Here is a 22024-nt window from a genome sequence, read left to right on the forward strand (position 1 = left end):
TCCCATTTTCCAGTAGCTAGGCAGTCACACCCAGGGACTGCCCCCGGCGCTGTGTAATCCCACCAATGGCCAACAACCAGAGACTTAAAACCAAGCTTCCGGACATCTTATAGCCTACTTCTCCCTTTGGGAGAAACTAGCAAGCTACTGAGAGTTTCCTGCCCACATGGGAGAGCCTCAAAAACTCCCCATGGTGTATTCATATGCCCAAACCAGCAATAATGCTGGCTCTCATTCCTCTGACCCTGAAAGTGCCTCCAATGCGGTATCCTTGGGAAGGACAATAGAGGCTTCTAAAATCTCAGGGCTGGGACGAATGGAGACATTACTGAGACCACTCAAGAAATTCTACAATCAACGGGATGATGATGCTGATGAATATACATATATCCACCTAAGTTGATATACATAAAGGCCTGGCACATAATAAGACTTCAACTCGTAAGGTTGTCATTATAATAACCTGCCAGAAACCACATGCTAAAAACAAACTTTTATTTATTTATTTATTTTAATTTTATTGAATCACGGTGAGATAGTTACACATTTTCATGTTTGGGTTACAATCTCACAATGATCAAACACCCATCCCTCCACAAGTGCACATTCCCCATCACCAATATCTCTGGTATATCCCCCCTTTCCCACCCTCCCCCTGCCTCAATGGCAGACAGTATTCCCTATACTCTCTCTCTACTTTTGGTCATTATGGCTTGCAACACAGACACTGAGAGATCATCATGTCTGGTCCATTATCTACTTTCGGCATGCATCTCCCATCCTGACTGATTCCTCCAGCCATCATTTTCTTAGTGATCCCTTTTCTATTTCATCTGCCTTCTCCCTTCCGCTCATGAAGCCAGCTTCTAGCTATGGGGCAATCCTCCTGGCCCTTGTATCTACTGTCCTTGGGTGTCAGCCTCATGTGGTGTTATTTTATACTCCACAAATGAGTGCTCTCCTTCTATGTCTGTCCCTCTCTTTCTGACTCATTTCACTTAGCATGATACTCTCCATGTCTATCCATTTATAAGCAAATTTCATGACTTCATCTCTCCTAACGGCTGCATAGTATTCCATTGTGTAGATGTACCAGAATTTCTTTAACCAGTCGAAAAGCAAACTTTTGTCACTGCTATTTTCTCAGTCTAGTGTTCAAGATTATTTCTTTTCATCAACAAATGGCCTCATGGTGTCCTGTTTCACGGGGGCTATATCTACACTGTCCATATTGCTGCTCTTTGAGATACACATATTTCTAAAGACTTGATAGATGTATTATGGGGCTATCCCTGAAGTAACTTAATTCACATACTTTCAAAAAGTGTGCTGTTAATCCTACAAAGTTTATTCTTGCTTTTATTCTTGATGTACATTTATGGTGGTCAAATATTCTTTTACATCCCTATGTCCTATAAGGTCTTTAGCATTGGAATACCCCTGAATCATTCTTTCATCTCCAAACCCAATGCTCTTACAATAAACTCTTTAAGTGTTACTTTTGTCATCCACCACATTTTCTTAAACTAGAAACCTCAGTTCTATCTTCAACAACTTCCTCTCATCTGTTACTTCTCATAAGCTATAAATTCAGAAATTCTACCCCCCAAACCCACAAATTCTATCTCTAACTTTGTCATAGTTCTTGTCATATATTAATCACATACTTAGGTCTACATACATCATATGAGCCAAATATATATGTAGATGCATATATACAATATAATGTGTATTATACTATAGCATATATATGTATATGTTATAATTCCCTGATGCTTGGTTCACACCCTGTTCATAAATCACTACTTGAGTGAACATTTATTCATCTGAGACAGTTTTTGACTTACATTTCTCATACATTCATCAACATTTTCCATGATTCTAAAGTTATTTGTAATGAACATGTTTTACTTTTTCAATCATTAAAACATCATAAAATATAAACACTAAATTACTTTGAATAAAATGTTTAGATCATTAAAATAATATCCCTTCATTAATTTCTATTGGTTACAAAATACTACTAGACTGCTAAATAACTGACTACTTAATGTTTTAAGATATTTGGGGCCATATTTTGATGTTTCAAATTTGTGTAAGTTTCTGAATATTTTTATAGAATCCTGAAAATTTCCTTTTTACCTGCTTATCTTCCTCAAAGCCTATAAGCCTCAGCAAAAAGTTTCATAAACTATTGTCAAACATTTTCATAGGGTTGTAAGTTTTGATCTCTTCGGGGTTCTCAACATTGGTAATGTCTATTAGAGCATTTTTTAACTTTTCCATAAATACATTTTTTTAGAAATTTATCTTATTTTACAGATCTATAAAATCCTGAAGGACAAATATAATATTATGTTCATTTTGCAGAAGAAAGAAGAAAAGTAAAGGGAAATATAGAATTTAAAAGGCTAACTCCCTTTTTAGCATGTTTTGACAGGAAAATGAAGCATGCAGCTATACTTTTTTAAATGGCACTTAAAAATCTTCATGGTAGGTGACATTCTTCAAAGAAATGGATCAAGCAATCCTAAAATTCATATGGAATAACAAACGTCCAAGGATAGCTAAAACAATTCTTGGGAAAAAGATGATGGGAGGCATCACCATCCCCAACCTCAAACTTTACTACAAAGCAGTAACAATTAAAACAGCATGGTACTGGAACAAAGGCAGAGCCGTAGACCAATGGAACAGGGTGGAATATCCCTACACACAACCCCAAATGTATGACCATCTAATCTTTGATAAGGGAGCAAGAGATGTGAAGTGGAGCAAGGAAAGCCTCTTTAACAAATGGTGCTGGCACAACTGGACAACCACATGCAAAAAAATGGGTTTAGACCTTGACCTGACACCATGCACAAAAGTCAGATCAAAATGGATTAAAGACCTCAACATTAGACCACAAACCATAAGGTACATTGAAGACAAGGTCGGCGAAACCCTCCACGATATTGAAGATAAAGGTATCTTCAAAGGTGACACGGAACTAAGCAATCTAGTAAAAACAGAGATCAACAAATGGGACTACATTAAACTAAAAAGCTTCTGCACCGCAAGAAATACAGTGACCAGAATACAAAGACTATCCACAGAATGGGAAAGGATATTTACACAATACCCATCAGATAAGGGGTTGATATCAATGGTATATAAAGCACTGGTTGAACTCTACAAGAAGAAAACATCCAGCCCCATCAAAAAATGGGGCGAAGAAATGAACAGAAACTTTACCAAGGAAGAAATACGAATGGCCAAAAGGCACATGAAAAAGTGCTCTGCATCACTAATCATCAGAGAGATGCAGATCAAAACAACTTTGAGATACCACCTCACACCACAGAGACTAGCACACATCCAAAAGAACAAAAGCAACCGCTGTTGGAGAGGATGTGGGGAGAAAGGGACCCTTCTTCACTGCTGGTGGGAATGCCGACTGGTTCAGCCCTTCTGGAAAACAATTTGGACGACTCTCAAAAAATTAGATATTGAATTCCCATTTGACCCAGCAATACCACTGCTGGGAATATATCCCAGAGAGGCAAAAAAGTACAATCGAAACAACATCTGCACATGTATGTTCATCGCAGCACTGTTTACAATAGCCAGAATCTGGAAAAAACCCGAATGCCCCAGAACGGATGACTGGTTGAGGAAACTTTGGTACATCTATACAATGGAATACTATGCAGCTGTTAGAAAAAAGGAGGTCAAGAATTTTGTAGTCAAGTGGATGGGCATGAAAAGTTTCATGCTGAGTGAAATGAGTCAGAAAGAGAGAGACAGACATAGAAAGATTGCACTCATCTATGGTATATAGAATAACAGAGTGGGAGACTAACACCCAAGAACTGTAGAAATAAGTACCAGGAGGTTGACTCCATGGCTTCGAGGCTGGCGTCACGTTCCGGGGAAAGGTCAACTCAGAGAAGCGATCACCAACTACATTGTAGTCGAAGGCCATGTGGGGGAAGGGAGTTGCGGGCTGAATGAGGGCTAGAGACTGAGCACAGCGGCCACTCAACACCTTTATTGCAAACCACAACAGCTAATTAGAGAGAGAAAACAGAAGGGAATGCCTTGCCACAGTGGCAGGGTGGGGTGGGGGGGAGATGGGATTGGGGAGGGTGGGAGGGACACTGGGTTTACGGGTGGTGGAGAATGGGCACTGGTGAAGGGATGGGTTCCCAAACTTTGTATGAGGGAAGTATAAGCACAAAAGTGTATAAATCTGTAACTGTAAAAAAAAAAATATATATATATATATAGATCAAACTAATTGCATACAACTATTTAAATAGCTAGTTAAATGCTTTGACTTAATGTAAGTAGTTAAGTACTTAAGATTTTTTGTGATGCATTTTATTTTACATTTCAAAGTGAAGTTAACTGGATGTTCAAGCCTGTAAAGGAGGTATAATGTTCAAGTATTAATTTTTAGGGCATTGATGCATAAAGAGTGACGATAGTACATATGTTATATATTAAATGTATACCTTTTCTTACTAGTGCCTACAAAAATTGGAGTTGCATTAAATCATTTTAAGATTAAACATTAAAAATATTCACTACTCTAAAAAAATAAATAAATAAAAAATAAAAGAACGTTCAGTGAAATTTAAAATTAAAAAAAAAAAATCTTCATGGTAGGGCAAGAGAGATAGCATGTTTTGCATACACTCATGGCCCCAGCTCAATCCCTGGCACCATAAGGACCGCAGAGTGACCCCTGAGAACAGAGCTGTGAATAATCCCCCAGGCATCACAGAGTAGGCACAGAAACTAAACCAAATAATCTTCAAGGTAACAACAATTTCTATGAGAATACTTTTCACATAGTATTTATGGACTATGCTCTCACTTCTGCATTTCTGTGGTTTTACTAGCATTCTTTTCTTAATAAGCAATCAAAAGAAATGATAAATGATCACAAACAAATTCTGACATTGTTTCACTTATTTTTGCAAGAGTAGTTTACTTATCTTTGCTAGTTTAAATTGGTCTCTCCAAGTTTCCAGTTCTTCTAAATCTCTTAGTATATACAATAGAACCACATATGATTCTCCTTGATACCATGTCTAATCACTCTCCCCCCTTAAATAAGTCTCACTTGTTTCTCACCTTCTATCAAATACGCCAATGCATGTCTGCCATAAAGCATTGCTAAAGATTTACTCTTAGACCAGAGAGTCTTTTGTCCCAACAACTGTTTCATTAGCTCCTTCACCACTTTCAAGTAAAGCTTTTGTTAGCAGAGTGTTTGCCAGCAAGATTTTAGAAAAGAATAAATGAAATGCTTCTTAGAACAATACAAAACAAAACAGAAAAACAAACACAAAGCAACCACTATCTTAGGCTGTGCTAACAATGTGATTTATGGTGAAATTGTTCACGTTCTCATGCATCTTGTAGCATTCTTATCCTCCCTGACCTCTGAGGGGCCTAGACACTCAGTAGTCAGGATTGGTTACAAATACTCCAGGCCTATGTCCTTGTACCAACTAAAATCCTAGATATAAAGGCCTGGAGCAATTTACCAGGATGAAGGACTCTGTCCAGGTTTGCATATATTATTGGGAGAAAAGAATTAAGCGTTGTATATATATATATATATATATATATATATATATATATATATATATATATATATCTCCTCTGGGTGCACATACTTGCTTTTTCCTTCCCTTGTGCTTTTCTTCGTTGCTGAATTTGATCTGCAATAACTATAACTAAGAGAAATCTTAACCCTGAATAAAGCAATTTTCTGATTTCTGTATGTCAAGAAAATTGAGAAACTTAGGGACTTCTAACACTAAACATAGTGGGGTTGTTTTTATTTCATGTCAGGTAGTATCACAAAAGCATGAACTTTTGTTGATTATACTGAAAAAAAAACAGGAAAAAAAGAGGTAAACTAAGCCATAAGAATTCAAAATATTTTTACTTCAGAAACATTGAAAAATTAAAAAAACAATATTCCAAGGAAAGGAAAATATTTCCAATTGTATATCTAAAATAATTGTAACTCAAATATCTGTACTACAGAAATAAATGTCATAACTCAATAACACAAAAACAAATAAAAACTCAAAGATAGATAAAAAATCTGAAGAGATGTTTTGTTAAACATAGTAAGAAATTTCTGAAGCACATGGAAAAGATTTTCAACATTCTTCACCATTACTGAATGCAAACTAAAATGACAATGATGGTCCATTGGTTATACAACATAATAAAATATACCAAATTTTTGTAGGGAGTTGGATAAACTGGTGCCCTAATGCATTATTATTAAAAGCATATTTACTTTATTTATATCTTCAAGGGAGAAATCAAAACAAGTGCCTTTCAAATAGTGCTGCATAAGCAAAGTTTAATATACCCATACAATAAAATATTACTTTGTATTAAGAAAGAATATGATGCTTATACAGGAACTAGAACATAGATGAAATTTTTTAAACATTTGCTATGTAAAATAAGTCACATGCAAAAGATGACAAATTTATATAATTTAACAAATCACAGTATCTCAAAAAGGCAAATGGATTGACTGGTGGAACCAATGTTTATTTGCTATATTATTCTTTTAGGAGTATAGTTTTACACATTCTCAAATGCTTGATACCCTTCCTACCTACCACTGTAGAACTGATATTCCTCCTCCATTGTTCAACGGGCCCCTTCCACCCTTTCATGCTTCTCTCTTTCTCTTCAGATAACCCCAGTTCTTACAGGAAAGACACATTTATATACAAAAAAAATCAGTGATTGACTGGAGTAAAAATGACAATTTTAATTAAATAATTCAATGGACCTCTGTGAGGTAAAAGAAATAGTCTAAAATTGGTGATGGTTGTAAAACTCCACAAATTCAAACTCATTCAATTATATATTTACAGTGAAAAATTTTGTAGAAGAGGATGTGTCAACTATTTTTCCTCCAGGGAAAAGACAAAAATAGTAAGCAATGCACATGATATGGAAGAAGAGATAATAAAATAGCAACATCAGAATAAGATAATAATACTAAAACTGTAAGGAAGGAAATGGAAAACTTTCAAAGTTCATCAGGTGGTCAGAGTAAGCCTTAGAAAAGTATAGCCTTGGTGATGGGGAATGTGCACTGGTGGAGGGATGGGAGTTTGATCATTTGAAATGGAAAACTTTCAAAGTTCATCAGGTGGTCAGAGTAAGCCTTAGAAAAGTATAGCCTTGGTGATGGGGAATGTGCACTGGTGGAAGGATGGGAGTTTGATCATTGTGTGATTGTAACTCAAACAAAAACACTTGTAACTATCTCAGTGAAAGGAAAGTGTAGCCGAATTGAGACCTCGCAGAAGAGCTTGCCCTGGGAAAAGAAGGTGAGAAATCTTTAAAGCAGGAGCAAATCTCCAACTTTGAGTAAGTGTGACAGGGCAAGTGATTTGAAGAAAAGGGTGATTAGTAAACATTAAAACCAGAAAAATAATGGGAGCAAGAAGGGGGAAAACGGGGCGTGATTACCCATTGTAACATTTTAATTTTGAGAGAAAAATAGAGAAGCACTGCAGGCGTTTAACAGAAGAGTGGCATAATCTGATATACACCTTAAAAGCATGACTTGATGCATTATGGGAGATAGATTTTAGGAATGAAAGATTAAAATCAATGAGACCTGTAAGGGGATATTTTGACAATGCCAGTATGAGTTACAATATATTGAACTAGGTAGGTGGAGGCTGTGTATAATATCTCTGTGATAAGATTATGGGTGCAGGGGCTGGAGCAATGGCACAGCAGGTAGGGCATTTGCTTTGCACACAGCCAACCGGTGTTCGAATCCCCAAATCCCATATGGTCCCCTGAGCACTGCCAGGAGTAATTCCTGAGTGCAGAGCCAGGAGTAACCCCTGTGCATCGCTGGGTGTGACCCAAAAAGCAAAAAAAAAAAAAATGATTATGGGTGAATTTGTGCTTCTGCTTCTGCATTGTCGAATGTTAGTAATGTATGTGTAGTGTTTTCATAAATTAAGAGCAATTCTTATAAAATATCCAAGTTATTGCACAGGATCATAGTAAAACAAGCTTTTCTTTGCCAGATTTTAAAATAAATACCAAAATGTTTATGAAGTGCTGATAAATGTTAATTTTAGCAATAGGGAGTAGTCAAGAAGTAATAGTGCTTGCTGAAAATGTGGTTAACTTACTTTCCAATGAATATTGTGTGATACCATTATTACTCAAGTAACTTCTGGCATTATGACTGTCCATACTACATCTAATGTCCCTTTTTCAGATATATACACTGGTGGTAAGTGTAATTTCAGTTAACAAAAACATCAATTTGTATCAGGGAAGTTTAAACTGTACTGAAATGATAAACATAAGAGTTTTAGAGATTGTAACAGTTAAGTTATAATTCTTCTTTCAATATATGGCCAGTATAGGTAGAATCAGTTCTTGTCTCTAATAACTGCAGTCACTAAAGTATCCTGATCATCAAAGACTCCATTTTGACAGTCCAGTACAATGAAATAAGTTAAAGTTTAATGATTTCTTAAAGATATCAAGTAGTACATGTTAATTCTGCATTTATTGCATTGACCAATGGCAGTCTTTTAGCTACAAGAGGGCCAGGGAAAATGCAAATCTAGAACATACTTAAACAAAAAGAATAGGAATAGACTGGAAACAGCTTTATAATGACTATAAGGAATAAAAGTACAGTACATTTTCTTAAAATTTTCTCCCAAATTATGCTGCTTCTTTTAAAGAATTAAAAATTATATGATGGCACAGGCTAATTTATTTATGACTTCTGAATTATTCATAAACTAGCTTACTCAATACTTTAAACTGGAATTTGCCATGGCAGATTTTTCTTAGCAAGGATCTCTAAAGAGGACTACATACTTAATAAGCCCCTGGTAATATGTGAGGTAAGATATGACAATCACAACTTCTATTCAGATTAATTTCTGTATAAATCAAATAATAATTAAATGGTGATAGTATTTAATATAAATATTGTCTAATATTTTCTTTTAAACATTATTAGCATAATAAAATAAAAATCCACAACCAATCCCTACATTCATGATCACATGATGTTAATAGTTCATGATATGCCAAGACAAATTGGCAATTAACAATGATAGCTAAAAAAATTGTCTTAATTTATCCATTTACTTGCAATATACTTTCATATCATAGATGTCAAATAAAGAATTGTTCTTATATAAATTTACTTTTGCTTGATTTTTAAGGATGGCCGTGTTCAGGGACTACTCTTGATTTTGTACTTGAAGATCACCTCCAACAGGGCCCAGGAGACCTGGAGATCAAGTTAGGCTGCCCACATGCAAATTCAGTCCTTATCACCTAATTTTAACTATACTCACTCTTAAAAAAATCACACTATAGCTTTGCAAGATGCCTGAAGAGACACTTGGGAATTGAAGATTGCAGATTCTATCAAGAAAAAAGCAAAAAAAAAATGAGACTTTCATTGGTCCTACAAGTTTATCATCAGCCACATGCAATTGTGAACTAAATCCCAAAAAGGGGAATAAAAAAATAAAAAAAACACCTACACTAACCCTGCAAAATCTGATTTGAGAAATCTGTTTTACATATAGTATATTTTGGATCTTAAAAGGATATCACTAACACATAATGTTAGAAAATAATAGTAACGTGAATTCATTAGAATAACATATTCGATGGGGCCAGATGATAGTACAGCAAGTAAGTTTGATCTGTAGCAATGCCTTATGGTTCCCCGAACCCTGCTATGAGTGATGCCTAAGATGAGAGCCAGGACTGGACTAAGTGTTGATGTACCAATGGTACGACCCCAAAACAAACAAAACAGTCGAATCACATATTTGAGTTACTATCATGTGGAATTTAATGAATACTTTTATAAATATTAAGTTCTTCAGAAAAAAATGGTAAGATAAAAAAAAACTTCCTATCAGAGCGATAGCACAATATATAAAGCATTAACCTGATCTGGGTTCAGTTCTCACCACCACATATGAGCAATGCCAAGAGTGACCTCTGAGCACAGAGCTAGGAGTAATGTCTCTCTCTCCCCTCCCCAGAACACTTTCAGTAATGTTGTTTTTAATAAACTATATCTATAATAAGATATAATAAAATTTTTAAAGAAAAATGGTTTTATTCATAAAAATTACAATTACTTAGATGTTTTTCTTTTTAGTATGTCCATTTACATTTGTATTATTGCTTTATAGTGGCTATAAGTATAAAATATATATATTAAGAGTACACCTCTATTTTTAAAACTGATGAGGTTTTTTATTAATTAAAGTTCTGATCAATTAAATTATGAATGGAACATTCTAGTCATGAGTTCACACTGTTGTCAAACAGCTTCTATAACTGTCTGAAATAGCCTCTTATATAAATAAAGGTAGGCTTTATATTATTGTACAAATTGAAGGTGCATGAGTGAATAGATATGGAGAGTATCATGCTAAGTGAAATGAGTCAGAAAGAGAGGGACAGACATAGAAGGACTGCACTCACTAAAAGAACATAACATGAGACTGACACCCAAGTGTTTTCTCAAGTGTTTTCATTAGACACAAGGGTCAGTATGACTGCTCCATAGTTTTAAGGCTGACTCAGGAGCATGGGGAGAAGGCAGCTGGAACAGAGAAGGAATCACTAAGAAAATGATGGTTGGAGAGATCAGTCGAGATGGTAGATGTGTGCTGAAAGTAGATAAAGGACCAAACATGATAACCTCTCAGTATCTGCATTGCAAACCATAATGCCCAATAGTAGAGAGAGAGTATGGGGGAAATTGTCTGCCATGGAGCCAGGGGGAGGGGGTAAACTAGAGGGGGGGTTTATACTGGGGAGATTGGTGGTAGGGAATGTGCACTAGTGGAGGGATGGGTGTTTGATCATTGTATGATTGTAACTCAAACATGAAAGTTTGTAACTGTATCTCATGGCGATTCAATTTTTAAAACAGTACATTAAAATATACCATTTTAATACTCTGCTATTAATTAAAAAAACAAATTGAAAGTTTATGGCAACTCTGCACGAAACAAGTCTATAAGCACCGTTTCTCCAGCACTATGTACTTACTTCAGATTTCTGTGTCATCTTTTGGTGATTCTCATAATATCTCAAGTGTTTTCACTATGATACCTATTATGATATACAATAAATGATCTATTATGATTGGCTTGCGGGTGCCATGACCCTTGTTTGGATAAAACAGAGAACTTAATGAATGTGGTGCATCTTCTTATAGCTCTATTCACCTACCATTACCCCATCTATCTCCCTCTTTTGGGGTCTCCCAGTTCCCTGAGGCTTGACAATATTGAAAACAAGCCAAGTCATAACACTACAGTAATCTCTAAGTAGTTAACTGAAATCTCATGTATCTCGCCTCCCCATCCTGCCCCACCCCCAACACACACACACACACACACACACACACTTTAGAAAAACAGTTGGAGATGAATGTGCTAAAGGAGGAAAGGAATATCAAGAACAGAGCTAGATTGAAAACAAGGTCTCTTGCACCAGTAAAGAGTGAATACAAAGACAAAATGAATGAAGTAAATGAAACATGCTGTTCTGGTGAACACAAAGTGAAACGGCCTGATTGCTAATATGAAGATTATCAGGGGTTCTGTATAGATCACACTAGTCACAACATTCCCTTAAGCCAATAACTAGTGTAGAGCAATGCCCTAATCCTTCAATTCTGTGAAGATGGATAATGGCCAAGAAGCCTTTGAGGAAGTTTAAAGTTCACAGAGCCTGGTTCACAAGGCTCAAGAAAAGAAACAATCGCTAAAACATAACTGGCTAAAGCAAAACAGAAAACCTCTGATGAAAGAAGATGCATAGAATCATCCAGAAGATCTAGCTAAGATAGTTAATGAAGGTCACACTAAGCAACAGATTTCCAATAAAGATAAAATAGATCACCTACGATGGGAATGAAGAATATGTCATCTGGGACTATTGTAGCTAGAGAAGAATAGTCGGTGCCTAGCTTCAAAGCTTTAAAAGACAAAAAAGTTTCTTATGACTAAGGTCCTTTGTGACTTTAACTTGAAATCAATGCTCAGTTGCCATTTTGAAAATATGAAACTTATGACCCTTAATAATCATGTTGCTCTACTCTTTCTGTAAATGAAACAATGAAGCTTTAATGGCAGTATATCTGCTCTTGAAATGGTTTACTAAGTATCTTAAATCCACTGTTAAGACTTGCTGCTCAGTTCAAAATATTATTTCTCTGTATCAACACACCTGGTTACCCAAGAGTTTTTATGAATATTTACATTAATAATCATTTTATGCTTGCTGCCACAACATCCATCCTGAGTCATGGATTAAGGGGTAATTTAGACTTTAAGTCTAAAAGTTACTATTTATGTGATTTAAGAAATATTTTTAAACCTTAACTGCAATACTGATTCCTCTTATGGATCTAGACAAAGTCAAATAAAAATATTTTAGAAAGGAGACACCATTCTAGATATCATTAAGAACACCTATGATTCATAGGAAAAGGTCCAAATATGAACATAAATAGGAGTTTGGAAGTAGATCTCAAGCCTCATAGAAACTTTTAGAAGTTCAAAACTTACATCAAGGGCTAAACAGATAATACAACATGTACCATTCTATATGAACTCCATCCCTGGCACCCCATAATGATCCCCTGCCAGGAGTGATCCCTAAGTAGCCTGAGCACAAAGCCAGGAGAAAATCTTGAGCACCACTTGATATTGCCCCTAAACAAAAACAAATAATTTGTTTTCCTCTTCATGAAGGAAGCAATTATACATGTAGAAATTACATGAAATCCAGAATCAGAAGTGAGGCTGGATATGTGACAAAATTGCTCAATCTCATGTTAAAGTTTTAATGGGTGAGGTGTTGTTTCCAATGTATGAGTAATTAAAGTGATTTCTTGAGACATATTCTCCTGGTGATGTTGTGAAATTATTGAGATTACAATGAGTAATTAGAATCTCAGGTGAGGTTAGTTGACAAAGAAACGATGAGGCTAGAGAGATAGTAGGTTTGGCACTTGCCTTACAAGCAGCTGATCTCGGTTCAATCCTAGGCATCCTTCCAGGAGTGAGTCCTGAGCACATAGCCAGGAGTAACCTCTGAGCATTCATGGATGTGGCTCAAATATCAAATAAATAAAGGTAGCACTGTAGCACTGTCGTCCCATTGTTCATCAATTTGCTCGAGTGGGCACCAGTAATATCTCCATTGTGAGACTTGTTGTTACTGTTTTTGGCATATCGAATATGACACGGGTAGCTTGCCAGGCTCTGCCATGTGGGTGGGATACTCTTGGTAGCTTGCCGGGCTCTCTGAGAGGGACAGAAAAATTGAACCTGGGTCTGCCTCGTGCAAAGCAAACACCCTACCCACTGTGCTGTCACTATCACTGTCATCCCATTGCTTATCGATTTGAGTCTCATTGAGAGACTTATTGTTACTGGTTTTGGCATATCCATAGCACAGCGATTGAGCGTTCGCCTTTCACTCGGCTGACCCAAGTTCGATTCCTCCGCCCCTCTCCAAGAGCCGGGCAAGCTACCCGTGCGTATTGGATATGCCAAACCCACTGTGCTATCACTCAAAATAGAAAAAATCAGAACTTCAGAGCATCGACTCTTGAGAAGTACTACTGTGGATAAAATATTATGAAATGGCATTGCATGGTACAGAGAAATCTTTCATGAAAGGTAGATCCATTAAATACAGCGAACTTCATTACTGTCTTATTTTTAAGAAATTATCACTACCACTGAAACCATCAACAACCATCATCCTAATTATTTTGCGGCTATTATTATTGAAGCAAGACCCTCCACCAACAACAACAACAAAAAAAAATGCGGTTCACTTAAGGCTAAGCAATTTTATTGGTAAAGTATTTTCAACTAAGGTATGTACATTTTTAGATATACTTTTAATAGACTATAGTATAACATACTGAAATAACAAAACATTCATGTGATTCACTTTATTGTAACATGCTTTACTGTGGTGGTCTGAAATTAAGCCCACAATATTTCTAATGTGTTTCTGTAACAGATACGTATACTAGTAAGTCTAAAAGAAAACTTTTTCTTTGCCCACCAAACCTCTTCCTCCCCTTGAGACCTCAGCAACTCTGCTAAACGCATAAACATCTCTCTAGCGGTTTAGATAAAAATCTTTGCATTCATCCTTTCACCTTCCCCCTCTTCATACATATATCAAGTTCATTAGCAAGTCCTGACATTTCTACCTCCAAAGCTTATTCAGTATTGGTCATCTCATCAAACCAACCAAGGTCCAGTGCTTTGTCTTCTGGTTTGCAAGATCACTTGATATGTCTCTTTATTCTGTTTCCCCTTTTCTCACATTGAATTTTCAAAAGGCTGTCAGTGATTCTCTTAAAATGTCTGCCAGCTCCTGTTAAAGTGCTCATGGATAGCTCTCATAAACTTCAAACTGCATGAAATGCTCTTGCCCGCTCCTTAAATCTCTTCTCCCACAATTCTTCTACTATTTCAGTAAGTTTGAAATGCAGGGGCATATTTTTCTCTTCTTCTCATAACTGCTCTCCTATGGTCTCTAGATGTTTGCTACCTTTGAAATTCTCATTCCCCAAATATCTATTTGTCTGTCTGTCTATCTATCTATCTATCTATCTATCTATCTATCTATCTATCTATCTATCTATCTAAATATCTATCTATCTTTCTATCCATCTATCTATCTATCTACCTATCTATCTATCTATCATCTATCTAGCTATCTAGCTATCTTTCTATCAAGGTAGAATCTTTCCCCACGTTCATGTCTTTTCTTCTCCTAAATCTTCTCCTAAATCTAAATTCTTCTCTGAAATTACTTTTTCATGTAATATTCCTTGCCTAATTTATGCTCTCTCCTACTTTCCCAGCTCTGTTCTGCAGCAAAATTGTCCTTATGAACCTCCAGGTCTGCAAAATCTGCACTCCCAGCCATATCTACCACCATTCTTCACAGTTAGTTGTTCTGTTTACTCCCTAATCTTTAATTATCCCCACTGTTCTTTAAGGATCAGAATAAAATTCTGTTCTTTAAAGATCAGAATAAAATTCTTACATATTTTATTTTTTGTGTGTTCTCCAAGGATATGTTCTTCCAGTTTATTTGGGTTCCCTTCTCAAATTTTAACTGATCTGAGATATTCCATGATCATTCATTAGAAGATCATCTCCTGGGGTTGGAGAGACAGTACATAAGCAGAATGCCTGACTTGCATGTAATCAACCTGGGTTTCATTTTGACACCCCATAGGATCCCCTAAACCCTTCAGGACTGATCCCTGAGCATGGAGCCAGGATTAAACTCAGCACCCCAAGCTATGGTTGCCCCTAAAAATAAATAATAAGCTACTAGAATTAATGAGATTTTTATCAGTATGAAGAGTAACATTTACTTGTATTTTTCCTCTTATGGTACCAGTCTGGCATTAGTTGTATCCATGTGTCTGTGTCTGTACTCTAGGTATTAGTCTAGGATATATGAGAAATCTAATGTTTCTAAAGGAGACTTAAAAAAAAAATTAAGCAATATTCTAGGTGAAGTTTTTTTGTTTATTTGATTGAAGAGGAGAGAAGGTCTGGCATTAGGTAGAGGGGATTCCCAGCCAATGTTCAGGAGAACCAGGACCTCACCAGCAATGATTATCAATCTGACTGCTCATCACAAATGCCTGCACTGCTGAGGATTACCCAGGTGGTAGCAGGAGACTCTGAGGCCACACCCTTTGATAAGCAGGAGCCTCCAGGGCTGTACTTCATAATGTTCTAGGAATAATGTGATGTTGGGAATGGAAGCAGGTCAGCATATGCTGGTCATGCATTCTGTGCTATCTCCTGGTCCCTGTTAATAACAGATAAATTATCCTCACAGATAGGAAGCCCCTGCCATTCAGAATATTGTCATCCTTTACAACATTTCTACATAGAGTGATTCTCCTATGAATAAAATCAATGAGAATTTTGTCTTTCTGTGAGAAATAACATGGATTAAAATTTAAAATATTTTAATTTCCCTAAAATATGCTTGCATTTTCTTTTAAAAATTAGTAAGGGAGGGACCAGAGTGATAGTACAGAAGGTAGGGCATTTGCCTTGCATGTGGCTCACCCAGATTTGACCTCCAACATTCCATATGGTCCCTGGGCATCCCCAGGAGTAATTCCTGAGTGAAGAGTCAGGAGTAAACCCTGAACATCACAGTGTGTGGTTCCAACACCCATCCCCAGAAAAGTAAAATTAATAAGGCAAATTCTATAAAATGTCACTAAGTAGGGACAAGAGCCATAATACAGTTGGTAGGGCATTTACGTCATATGCAGATTGACCCAGATTCAATCTCTGGCATCCCTCAAACAAGACCAGGAGTGATTCCGGAATGCAGAGCCAAAAGTAACCCCTAAGCTTTGGCGAGTGTGGCCCAAGAACAACAAAAAGTCACCATATTTATTTTATTTTACAAATAAAAAGCATAAAATTTCAAACAATATACCAAAAAAAACACACTTATTACAAAACTAGCAGAAAGCATATTTTATAAATTCACTGTCACTGTATCACTGTCATCCCATTGCTCAACGATTGGCTCGAGCAGGCACCAGTAATGCCTCCATTGTGAAACTTGTTGTTACTGTGTTTGGCATATCGAATACGCCATGGGTAGCTTGCCAGGCTCTGTCGTGCGGGCAAGATACTCTCAGTAGCTTGCCGGGCTCTCCAAGAGGGATGTAGGAATTGAACCCGGGTTGGCCATGTGCAAGGGCAACACCCTAACCACTGTGCTGAAGTGACCTTTATTTTATAAATTATTCGTGGGAACTTCTTTAACCTAAACCAATTAATGTTGATTTTTAGAACACTCTTTGACTGTGATTGAGAGGAAGAAGTTCCGTTCTGGAAATAATAGGCACTGATTTATCTACAGAGGGAAAAAATGTGAAATCATAGGAAAGGAGAAACAAGATACATTAAAATTCACAAAAAATATCAATGAATACATTATAAATGGAAAATCCAACAAACAGAACCTAGGGGGAAAAGGGAAACATCAAAAGATCATCAGTAATAGAACACGAGGTGTGAGAATCTTTAAAAATGTCTTAATAGTAGATCTTAAATTCTACTAAAAGATAGAATCATCAGTTTTCACAACACCCAATAATAATTTCCTTTTGTTTATATTATTTTAATTTCTCTCTTTTTTTTTTAAGTCTCCCAGGCAGTGCTCAGGAGGCCCAGGAGTCACGACCAGCAAATTTTGGTTCTGCTTTGAAGGCCTGATGCTCAGCGTTAGCAGGAGACCACGTGGTGAACAGCAGATTCAGGATCTCTGCACAAAAATAGCGTGTACCCCACCCTGTGATCTATCTTCTTGAAACATGATATTATTTAAAAATCTTGACCTGGGATTGGAGTGATAGCACAGCGGGTAGGTCATTTGCCTTGCACGCGGCCATCCTCAGCATCCTATATGGTCCCCCGAACACCACCAGGAGTAATTCCTGAGTGCATGAGCCAGGAGTAATTCCTGTGCATGGCCAAGTGTGACTCAAAAAAGAAAAAAAAAAATCTTTACCTCTTAGAAACAGTACACCTTCTGTATTTTTAATATTTCCCAGGTCTTTTAACATGCAATCAAGTTTCAGGAACTTAATTGCATTTTAGTATATTAATTTTAATATAATATATTAAATATTTTTGCAAATATGCATTATGACAAGGTGAAATTTGTGTAAGTAGCAATAAATAAAAAATAATAGAAGCTGTGGAAAGAGAACCAGATATGTATGGTCACTGTTTATAACTAAAGCAATAAGACAGTTGGCAATTAGAAAAGTCATTGTTTTTAATAAATGTCACTGTATCGGTTGTTCCACATAAAAAGAAAACAAACATTGATCTCAATGTCATATTTATTTAAAAAAGAAACCAATTCCAGAGATATTTTCGTTCTAAAGTAGAGAGTAAAGAAATAGAATCATCAGGAGAAAATATGGAAGAAAATTTTCATGAATGGAGTATAAAGAGGTAGTTCTACATTTTTTAATCACCATATGATGAAAAATAACTATGAATTGACTATACAAATACTAGAATTTAAAACTCTATTTGGGAAAATGCATAATTAGAAAAATTAAATAAGCTATAGACTAAGAGAGCATTTGCAACATAAATAATGAAATGTCAGGAAAGTATCCTATATTTGTGTATGTGTCATCCAATTAATAAAATACTGCAAGGAAGCAAGAAAGCTAATAAAACACCCTTCATAAAATTGTATGTCATTTGCTCAACAGATACATGAAACAGGCTAGTCACATTAGTTACTAAGGCGATGAAAATTAAAACCATGATCTACTATTTTCATAACTAAATTATGAAATCACTAGAAAAACCAGAAAAACTAAAATGGAGAAGGCTGAGATCAAATACTTCTAAGTATATAATTTAATTATAACTCATATACTACTGCAAGAATGTATATTAATTTTTCATTGTTTGCCAAGAGTGAAATACAAAGAGCATATCAATTCCATTTATTTTTGTACCCTACTGCATATATACATATAATGCAGGTCCATGACAATATTACTTGTTATAGCTACATGTTAAAATAATTTGAATGCCCAGCAAGTGTTGATAGATAAATCATGACATATTTATTTAACAGAATATAACTCACATTAAAATAAATAACCTATATAGGATAGTATAAGGTAATTTTTAAGAAGATACTATTAAACACACATGAACATATATTGAAGATAAAATAGAAAATATAAATATTCTAATTTTCCATTTATACAAAGTCCATAGATGGACAAAAGTTATAACAATAGTTTTCTTTGGGGAGTATCATAGATAATAACAGAGAATGAGCACAAAACAGAAGATCAGGAACTCATAATTTTTTATTTCCTCACCTGAGTGGCAGTTAAATGAATGTAGTTATTTTGTGAAAATTTATCAAAAAGTACACATTTTTAAATTTTAATTGAAGGATACCATAATAGAAAACTAATAAAGGACAAAGAAACACAAAGACACAAAGACATATACAATCTTTTGTAGCACGACATGAAAATGCCTGTTTTTCCCAAATTATTTTATGTAATAGACACAATGCAAGAAAAATTTCAAATTAATATCTTAAGAAATCCATTTTTATTTAAATATTTTAAAATTCATATGCATAAATAAGTCAGCTTAGAAAACATAGAATAGAAACCAGGGATTAACCTATATTCAAATATATAATGAGCACTTATTTCAGAACCATAGTAACAAAAATGTAGTGACTTTGGCACAATTGAGACCAAAGAATCTTAATGGAATGGAAGATAATATTTTAGGGATAGTATAATTCTGGTATCAGTGTCTAATACAAGCTAAAAGCAACAAAGCAAATCATTGGTAAAGAATGGCTAGCTTTGGTATTGGGAAATCAGGCTATTAAATGGGGGGAAAAAACTAGCATTTGGATCCCTGTGTACATCATAGCAGCACTGTAGCACTGTACTGTTGTCCCATTGTTCATCGATTTGCTTGAGCGGGCACCAGTAACGTCCCCATTGTGAGACTTGTTACTGTTTTGGGCATATCAAATACGCCATGGGGAGTTTGCCAGGCTTTCGCATGCAGGTGGGACCCACTCGATAGCTTGCCAGGCTCTCCAAGAGGGATGGAGGAATTGAACCTGGGTCGGCCAAGTGCAAGGCAAACACCCTACCTGCTGTGCTATGCCTCCAGTCCACTCTCCATAGCAGAGTATGATCAAAATAAATTTTTAAGAAAGTGAGATAATAAAACTTTAAACTTGATAAGAAATAACATAAAATATTTCTATAACCTCTACACTGTGGAATTCTTACACAAACCTCAAAAACACAAACTTTGAGACCTAAAAATAACTGACTTGGGGCTGTCTCAGGAATAGAGACATATTATAATATCAATATCTAGGAAAATGTACTCCAATTCAAAATAATCAGCCTGGCAAAAAATTAAACAAAGTCCTATGGTAAATTGTTTTTCTGTACTTATTCATCACTTACAGATATATATGGAGGGGTTCAGAGAGAGAAGTGGTTCTGATATTTGTTAAACTTTAGGGGATATTTTAAATGATATTATGCCTAATATATTCTCTTTTTTCCTGAATGGAAAGACTTGTATATCAATAGTACTTTAATCTGGTTTCTAAGTATTTTGTCTAGACCACTTTAACCATTTTGTGACCAGTATTATATGTTTGCCTAGAAAATGAATCTTTGACTTGCATGCATCCAAGCCAACTATCTAGCTTTTACAATGTATAATGTAGATGTTAATGTTTTCTCACTTAATTTACATAAGTTATATCAAAACATACAAGCTTATTATTTAATAATTTTAATTCTTCTTGACATATTATTAAAAATTATCTTGTGCATAATAGATAATCAATTTCTATACCTTCAATTACAAATGTCATTATTGAAGAAACTAGGAGTTAAGTCACTACAGAAAAAAAAAATTGGCATCAGAATTGTTTACAAATTCTTAAGAAAATAATTAATCAGTATTTTTCTAAACACTGTGCTTTTATTTCAGAAAAAAAATCTAATTATTTTTTAAATTTTGGAAACATAAATGTGGGAAATATGGGTCACAGTTTTCACTCTTTGGTGACAACCAATTAAAAAAAGAGTTAAGAAATAATTCACTGTTGATGTTGAAGTCTTGAAAGGCAACAAATAACCCAAGAAATTTGGTTCATCCCTTCCCTCAAGAGTACACTATCATTTCTCCCTTATGCACTGCTATTGGGTCCAGACTGGTCATCAGTTTTCTTTCTTTCTTTTCATGATGACCTTTCCTTTGACAGAACTCAGGAATTGTCTATTAAAATTTTCCTCCACACTGGTGAAGGGATGGGTGTTTGAGCATTGTATAACTGAGACTTTAACCTGAACGCTTTGTAACTTTCCACATGGTGAATTAATAAAAGAATTTTAAAAAATAATAATAATAAAATAAAATTTTCCTCCAGTTTCAAAACTTCATACCTTATATGTTTTAGCCCACCAGTAGAGAAGAAAACGAATGCTTACCTTCCACATAGAAGCCTGATTGGATTTCCAGGATCCTGGGGAGGGTCCTTAAGTCAAGGGAGTGGACAAGTGTTTCCAGAGACGTTGCCATTATTCTAGCTGGAGTCCTGGTTCGAACCTTAGGAAAGTACCTAGGGAAAACCTTAGATACTTAGGAAGGCTGTGGCTTTGGGTGACTCTTCGCAATTGTGATCTTTGCTCTCATTCGTCCTTCAGCCAGACAAGGAAGTCACACTACACCCAGCTGGGGTGGGAAGAATGAGACGTGTGTGGTGGGAGGAGGCAGAGGACAAAGGTATTCTAGCTGAACCAGAGCAATAAATAGCACAGCTGGTGGAGTGTTGAACTGGCACACAGACAACCCAGCCCCATCCCCTGTAAGGCCCTCAGGAGCCCACCCTCGTGATCCCTGAGCACAGAGCCATGATTGAGCCCCAAGCACTGATGGGGACAGCCTCCAAACAAAAGCAAGAAAAAAGGTGTTCTACCTCTTTCTCTCTCCTTTTGTTCTCATTGTGGCTTGATTTCCTTCTGACACTGGAGTAGAACCACAGGATGGGGGTAGGGTAAACCTGTGAACTAACACTGTGAGAAAGAAAAAAAAAAGATGAAAAAGAAGAATCATAAGAAACTGGCTCTGTCTTCAGTCCAGGTGTGCTGCTTCTGGAGTCAAAAGCACAAAGTTGGTGTCAGCCCTATGACTTGCTCCCCAGAAGAGAGCAGGAATGTAGGACTAATGTTCACTCAGTAAAAATAGCCCCATGTGCATTTTTTAATCCCTTTATTTCTCAGGTTTGTCTCTGTGCTTTAGTCGCATACTTTGATTGCATTTGTACTCAATTG

At 35.9% G+C, this 22024-nt stretch overlaps 1 protein-coding gene across 1 annotated transcript in view; it reads right to left on the minus strand.

Moving 5' to 3' along the window:
- Positions 1-21272, minus strand: part of THEMIS (thymocyte selection associated) — a 107154-nt gene extending 85882 nt beyond the window's left edge. The window contains exon 1 of the mRNA XM_004609099.2: positions 21182-21272. Within this exon, the coding sequence (XP_004609156.2) occupies positions 21182-21272 (91 nt within the window). The remainder of the gene's footprint in view (positions 1-21181) is intronic.
- Between the last annotated feature and the right edge of the window lie 752 nt (positions 21273-22024).

The sequence above is a fragment of the Sorex araneus genome, chromosome 4 (genome assembly GCF_027595985.1).
Source record: "Sorex araneus isolate mSorAra2 chromosome 4, mSorAra2.pri, whole genome shotgun sequence".
In the NCBI taxonomy this organism is placed as follows: domain Eukaryota; kingdom Metazoa; phylum Chordata; class Mammalia; order Eulipotyphla; family Soricidae; genus Sorex; species Sorex araneus.